The sequence below is a fragment of the Dioscorea cayenensis genome, unplaced genomic scaffold, assembly GCF_009730915.1.
Source record: "Dioscorea cayenensis subsp. rotundata cultivar TDr96_F1 unplaced genomic scaffold, TDr96_F1_v2_PseudoChromosome.rev07_lg8_w22 25.fasta BLBR01000980.1, whole genome shotgun sequence".
NCBI lineage: Eukaryota > Viridiplantae > Streptophyta > Magnoliopsida > Dioscoreales > Dioscoreaceae > Dioscorea > Dioscorea cayenensis.
Genome location: NW_024087371.1, coordinates 332,383 through 340,295, shown reverse-complemented (window position 1 = coordinate 340,295; position 7,913 = coordinate 332,383). Strand labels below are relative to the sequence as shown.

At 37.1% G+C, this 7,913-nt stretch overlaps 1 protein-coding gene across 5 annotated transcripts; it reads right to left on the bottom strand.

Annotated features, from left to right (window-relative positions):
* Positions 1–5,103: 5,103 nt before the first annotated feature.
* Positions 5,104–6,826, bottom strand: LOC120255396. Of its 5 annotated transcripts, none has more exons than XR_005534997.1 (3): positions 6,507–6,826; positions 5,359–5,587; positions 5,104–5,266 (listed from the first exon to the last, which is right to left on the bottom strand). XR_005534997.1 is itself a non-coding variant. In XM_039263230.1 (3 exons), exons 1-3 carry the CDS (start codon positions 6,737–6,739, stop codon positions 5,126–5,128), a joined length of 465 nt encoding a protein of 154 aa, XP_039119164.1. In that variant the 5' UTR covers positions 6,740–6,826; the 3' UTR covers positions 5,104–5,125. The 5 variants fall into 5 exon arrangements, 4 of the variants coding, with proteins under 4 accessions (XP_039119164.1, XP_039119166.1, XP_039119165.1 ...); XM_039263230.1 differs by having other exon boundaries at positions 5,497–5,587; XM_039263232.1 differs by having other exon boundaries at positions 5,501–5,587.
* Between the last annotated feature and the right edge of the window lie 1,087 nt (positions 6,827–7,913).

Below are 7,913 nucleotides of genomic sequence, written 5' to 3'. Positions count from 1 at the left end.
GTATAGCTCTTAATAGTCGTTGATATTCTAATATCTATCTAAAACCAAAGGTTTAAAGAGTGAAATTGAACAAAAACTCTGCTAAGGTAAATGTAGGACTTTAAGTGAACTACATGAGAGTCACTGAGATAGAGCTGTGCTACGGACTAATCCCCTAGACAGATGCACAGACTAAGCAATGATTACATGTACATCTCCTTGGACTGTGGTTAACAACTATGAAGGGTTTGCTAATGTACGACCTTACTCAAGGTTCAGTGTGGACTTAACTTCATCCCTAATGAGTGCCCTATCTAGATGGATCTCTCGATCCTCATCTAGACAGCAATGTGCAACTATGGATAACATGCTTCTTGACTACAATACAACTACAGGGAATATGCTTGAAAAATCAATGCTCACATAGTTAATAGTAATTCCCATGTCGAGTTTTGCAACATAAAATATTAAGGCATCAACACAAAGAGTTGCATTTAAGATAAAGAAAAGGGGAATCACAAGAAAACTCAATAATCAAAGCTACAAAGTTAATACATAATAATCCAAGGATCATAATCCGGGGCACTGTATGATGGTTAGCCCCTCATAGTTTTACAAACACATGAAAAACTAAAGAAAGCAAAAGAGAAAAAATCCATGAAAAACTCCCTTTTTCCTTCACAAACAACTCCGTCGGTGCTCCGATGAAGTCCCACCGATGTTGCTCCATTCTACTTAGTGTCCTAGCACCTAAGATCTGCCTCCAATCCATTGGGAAATATAGCTCCGCTGCAACCCTAGCTCAAATCTGCAGAAAACCTCACCAAAAAAATTGTCTTAAAAACCTCACTTTTGGGCTTAAAAAAGATATTACCAAGGCAAGCACGGCCATGCTCTTCACCGTGCTTTTTACGGGAAAGTCTTTAACACTGTATTGGCTTGAAAAATGCATAACCTGTAATCTACATGAGTATAAGCATGGTCATGTTTCCATAAGAACGACCATGCTCTGGGCACTGAAGCCGTTTTTTTTCTTCCACTTGCTACAGTAACCATGCTACAATATTGTGCATTTCTTCTTCTAAAATGTTTGTAATTTGCATAGGGTGAAGCACGGGTGTGCTTCCTATACTATAGTGTATTGACAAGGTCCCCTTGCGTATATCCCGCAAGTGCACGGGTTTGTCGAAGTAATAATCCCGGATGAGCGGGTATCGAATCCACAGGGAGTATGGAATAAAAACACTTAATTCGCTTCTTAGCTATGTGAAAGATCAATAATGATAAGTGTGACAATGATTCAATTCTCAAAAGTAAAAGCAACAAGTAAGAGAGCACGAGTAAAGGAGGAGGTAAGGCAATCGATAAAGATGGGGTACTCGGATAATGCTCCGCCTAGGATAATTGTTTCAAGTGCAAGAACCCTCTATTATGCTTCCTAATCAATGCAATGGTGAGTCGTGGAAATCCTTAATTACATAGTCCCAAATCTAAGGTCAACTATGCCTAACTCTATACATGTCCTGGAGGAGAGATTAGATAACCTCTCAACCTTGCACTCGCATAGAGTTGCAATGAGCTCTAGGGATTCCAAGTGATAAATCTCTTCATAATTATAGACCTAACCCTTTTGTCCAGGTGGAAGGTCCCTAACCACGATTAAGCCCTAGATACTAAGATCACCTCAACGCTTCACTCCGTTGCAAGCGCAACTAAGCCCCAGCGAAAGGTAATCCCTTAGACCATTCACTCTATTATGGCCGCAAAGAACTCGAGGAACGGAGGTAGAATCTATTACGTCGGAGGGGAAAGGGGACGCTCCTGTACCTCTCGACTCACCCTCTCAACCCTCTCCAACCTAGCTTTGTCTAACGCTCGTGGTGTGTCACTCACTCACAAGGTTACCAACGAGAACTCTCAACCCTAGTGTCACTCTAGGGGAAATGTTCATACAATCAAGCATTCAAGGTTGGAACTCACAATAAACATCAATTAATTAAAAGCATAATAAAGAGATTCAAAGAAATAAATACATCCTAGGGTTCACAAATACCCAAGTGCCCACTAGGGGTTTAGCTCTCCATGGAGCTAAGTACAATCAAAGAAATAGAATGTAAAAGCAATGAATCCATAAAGAAACCCCCTCGATGGTCGTGTGGAGAGTCCTCTACTCGTCGTCCAAGGATTCCCTCGTCCGGTATAGGATACGCCTCGACAGAAGCTCCCCTACCAACCTTCTTCCTAAGGAATGACGATGTCGGAGCCGTAGAACCTCTCCAAAACTCTAGCCAATACCCCTCAAAACCCTAGCCGAAGCCCTCTCTCAAGTTGGGGAAAAGATGGAGAAGAGAATGCTGAAATCGGGGCTGAATCGGCTTTAAATAGGGCTGGAATCGGGTGACCACACAGGCGTGGATAATTTCCACACACCCATGTGGGTTCTCTGATTTCCTGTTTTCTCGGCCGGCTGTGAACAGTGCTGCTACAGTACTATGCTATAGTTCCATGCTTAGTGTAAAAACACACATATTAGTGTAAAAACCTGAGAAGAGTAATGCTCAACATAAGGAAAGAATGCTTCGCATTAATATCACACAAGCACTTATCATGTATGTGCTATAATTCCATGCTTAGCAAGATGATGATTTTAATGTAAAGTGCAAGGGCATAAGCATGGGCGTGCTTCTTCCCGTGCTTCCCTTGTAATTTGCATTTCAGCTCTATTGTGCACATGATTTGTTCCAAAACTCATTATTTCATCCCAAGACCTAATTGCCCGCACAATCAAATATAAATACCCAAAAATAGCATTGATTTATACCAAAATACATGCCAAAAGACAAGCAAATCATATAATAGGGCATGCAAAATGTCTATATAAAATGCACTCATCATGTACAACCTAGGAGAAAGCTATAAATATCAGTGATATTGGGAAGGACAATGTTTGGAAATAAGAATTCACAGGTATGGAAAGCACATCAGTAGAAATTAGGCAATTACAAATAATTTTATTTAGTCTAGCCGTTTCGGAGAGGAATCATGTATATAGTTAGTCCTCATTTAATTAAAATTATATACCATCGACTAAGATCATAACCTTTGGATGCAGCAAATGTAATCTAAAATAGAGCAAAGTAGTAAAAGCAACCAAGAATGCAAAAATAAACGTTAACCAACATGCTAAAGCTGGCTGCCACAAAAGAACTTTCAAAAACCCACTATTCAAGAAGAAGAAATGTTTCACTTAATAAATGTCAAATGCCGAGAATATTTATTTTCATACACAAATAAGTTTCAATAGTCACTCTTAATAAATATATAGTATTCTTCAACCTATAAAAAACACATAATTGAACTATATATGGTCATGCATGACAGATTGTTACCAGAAAACACAATAAGTTATCCCAAACTCACCGAGAAAAAAATGATCCAACAACAGTTGTTAGAGCAACCACATATTCTGGGAAGGAAGTACGGGTTAACCAAGTTGTCAGTGAAGAGGCACTCACCGTATATACAAAACACTAAATAAATGAAACCAAAATAATTCAACATAGTGATCATTATAAATCTTTACCAATATTTTAAAAAATGCCGCACAAAAGGAAAAGGCATAAAGTCAATAGTATAACAATGGGATGACAAAGATGAAGGGCTCATGAAAGCAAATTTTACATGTTTTTCTAGGTAAACTATAAATAAATAAATTAATTAAATGATGGCCAAATGAACTAGAGTTGTAGCCAAAATCTTAACAATGTATTTATTATACATAGCTTAAACTCATACGGAGAAAGCCTACTTGATGGAAAAGAACCTGATGTGAGGATGATCTAATACAAAGTTGAGCGCTTGATAACTCAGTCCACACACTTGGAAAATTAGTTGTAGACGAAGACAGATGCCTAATTGTGACATCCGCTTTCCCCGAAAGTACTGATTTTCATCAGCAAATATGAAATCAAAGGATGAAGTACCGACTTAATATTCCTATTTCATTGAATGAAGATGAAGACCACTTATACACAAGCTATTATTAATACAAGGGAAATTAACTAACATCAACAATCTAGGAGAATCACAAAAAATAATGGACAGATTATCAACCAAAATGTAGAAAAATAATTTGTACTGTATGAAATAGGGACATGCAAATTGTCAATGACAATTTTATTCTTTTCAAATCACATAAAACTTCCCACAAAAAAAAAATAGTTGGCTAGGTCAATAGTTTCATAAAAGAGGATAACCAAGTGCCTGAAAACAACCCAATGAAAGAATAATTAAACTACCTTTGAATAGGTAAATAACAAATCGGCACCTTGCAGAAATAAAATTTGGAATAGTTTCCAGGCTTTTTCTTATCAGTTGTGCCTATAGATGAACCTAGGAAGCATTTTCTAAATCAAATGCCCCCTCAAAAAGCCATTCAAATGTGAAAGACAACTCCACTTGAATGCATGTGAGTGTGTACCAGTTTGGTCTAATTAGTAATTGTTAACATACAATATAAATTCTAAGACTGACATCTTGTTTCTAGCTCGCCCATGGGTGTTTTCTCTTAACTCACAAATTATGTAGTTGTATTCGCTCAAGACGGATTAGCTCCAAGTTGTTTCATGCCATAAACAAATAACACCAAGAAATCTGTTAGGCAAGTAGATTCACATCTCTTTATGAGTTTTGCATTTATCATTATTCAGAAAAGCACCAAATAATGAACCCAGCTTACTAGATTAGAGAAATAAATGACTGACATAATATAAATCATGTTATTCTTAATTTAATTTTTTTCTTTTCCTCTACTATTTAAAAGATTTTAAGCACTACGTGACAATATGTTGTTCTTCACACAATAGAATAAACAAACATAAATATGCCATGGAATATACTTGTCTAATGTAATTTTAATAACAACTCCAAACCTAGTTGATGTATCCTTGTTTTACATCATTGCACAACTTTTCATGTTTACGTAGAGTTTTGCAAAATAATTAGAAGCAAAACAATTTGCAATAGGTTCACGAAGAACTTGCATTATCAACAAGACAATTTGAGATGTCCAAGGGAAAATTTATCTTAGTTTATGTTTTTCTTCAAAGCATAGAAATTCTATCATAGATTCAACAATGGCATTTCATTACAATGCAACAATGGCCAAAATAAACACAAACAGAGAGTTCACAAAATCTAGCCATAGAGAATTCCAAAAATGAGCGTGCAGATAATGGCAGACATAATCACTCACATTAGAGAGCTCCTCAACCTCTTGACCATGCTCCTAAAAACACAAGAAACATGCATCAATCCATCAGCTTATAAAAACTCAAACTTTCGAGAAGAAACACACAAATAGAAAGGAAAAGATTTGACTTGTCCTGGTCGGCCTCATAATAGAAGATTGTCAAGGGAATAACAAGGAAGACAAGGATGGCATTGGTGATATAAAAAGCGAGCCAAAGTGCCTTCATAGCTTGAGAAAATACAAGGAGATATAAACACTTTACATACTAACTGATTATGGTTTTCTTTCTGACTGCATATTGTTGATATACCAACTACAACAATCCTTGCTTCCACAGTCCTGAAAATGATTAGCAAACTAGAAATGGATAGATCATTGATCACAGAAGAGAAAAACAATTGTTCCATAATATCTTGCCAATACTCAAACTAAAATAGTTGACATGTCCATAGATTATAAAGATAGAATGTTTTAAATGCTAGATATGACATAGGAAAAAATAGAAGATGTGAGATATGGAGACAATGATTAAGTTCCTAAGTTGGAAGTGATAAAGAAACAGAGAGCATGAAAAAATACTGATATTTGACCAAGAAAGTGACCTAATTTTAGAGTAAAAATTGTAGCAACTAGAAGAGATGTTTTTACATTTATCATATATGCCTACAGTAAATTCATACACAAAAACTCCTTATCAATAAAACATATTTGGAACCTTCCAATGACAACAATAGAGATTTCACTTATGAAATTTTCACTTAGTTAACATCTAAAAGAACATATTGGAGGAAGCTTTCATTACTCAACAAGGATTCACAGCTCTTAGGTTCATGCACTTTGTCCTACCTTAAACTCTGAGATCAAACCTGAAACAACATGGTAAGTTGGATCATCAACACTTTCTACAACAAAAAGAAACTCCAGTGGCCCACCAAAAAGAGAAGTGATTAGTATTTAAGCATTCTGTGAGCAACAGTTGAAATTGAGCAAGAGCAAACCAAATTAAACAGTAGTATGTGTTCTACAGCCACACTATGAACCATAATATGCTAAGGCCACACCATAAAAAAACATGAGCTTACAAATAAACATTTGACCATCTGTGATCGATCACTAACCATAGATAGAAAAATTCAGTGATAAAACAATGAAAGCAGATTAAAATTAACACTGATCTCTAAATCATGCGAGAAATGAACATGAATTGGTTCAAGATCACAGAAAGCATATGATGCACTTGTTGAGAATGGATGGCTGGAATGATTGAGGTTCTCACCTGAGATCTAGAGTATACACTTGGAGAACGAGCTCCGATGTCTCACCGCGGAGTGTGGATGGGAAGGGGTTGGGGGACAGGAGAGAGGATGATCGCGACGATGTTGGAGGAAGGGGCATTAATGGCGGGGACGCGGATGGGGAGGTAGACGGGGGAAGGGGACGCCTCAGACCAAGGCGCGTCGATGGGGGAGGAGCACTGGCAGAGGTGTGGCGTGGAAGGAGAGTGATCATTGGCCATGGCGATGGTGGTGATCGCCTTCAAGATGGACGGGGTATGCGATCCGAGAAAAGGTTTGAAGGGGTTGCTTGGAAGTTAAATTGGGCTGTGGGCCTACTGTGCTGAACCCTAGCAAAGAAATATCATATAAATATACATTTATATATATATATATCATATTAAAATTCTATTATTTTTAATTAAAATTATTTATATGTTATTATCTAAATCAACCATGGAAAGACCATCGAAGGAAATTGGGTCCATGGTTGATTTGGATAATATTATATAATTAATTTTAATTAAAAATAATAGATTTTTAATATTATATATATATATATTTGACTCGGCTTTATGGTGAGGTGTTAAAAGATTTACAAAGAGCAGACATCTCTCCCAACATGTGTATACAAAAATTTCAAACTCACAACTACTTATTTAATCAATAAAAACCTTTGTTGGTTGAATTAACCCTTGGTGGTATATAATTTGTATTAATAAAAAAAATCTTATAATTCTTTTACGAAAATTAACTAGTATAATTGACAATGCTCCCCGCAAGTGCACGGGGTTGTCGAAGTAATAAATCCCAGGTGAGTGGGGTATCGTATCCACAGGGAAAAGGGAATAAAAATACTTAATTTGTTTCTTAACTATATGAAAGATGAATAGTAATATGTGTGACAAGATTCAATTCTCAAAAGTAAAGCAACCCGAAAGAGAGCAAAAGTAAAGGAGAAGGTAAGGCAATCGATAAAGATGGAGTACCCGGGTATCGATCCGCCTAGGAAAATCGTTTCAAGTGCAAGAACTCTCTATTATGCTTCTTAACTAATGCAATGGTGAGTCAGGGACATCCTTTTAATGCATGGTCCCGAATCTAGGGTTAACCAAGCCTAATCCTTTACATGTCCCGGAGGAGAGGTTGAACAACCTCTCAACCTTACACTCGTAAGAAGGATTGCATTGAGCTCTGGGGATTCCAAGTGATAAATCTCTTCCTAATTGTAGACCTAACCCTTTGGTCCAGAAGAAAGGTCCCTAACCACAATTAAGCCCTAGATGCTAAAATCACCTCAACGCTTCACTCCGTTGCACTCGCAACTAAGCCCCAGCGGAGGGTCATTCCTTAGCTCATTCGCTCTATTATGGCCGCAAAGAACTCGAGGAACGGAGGTAGAATCTATT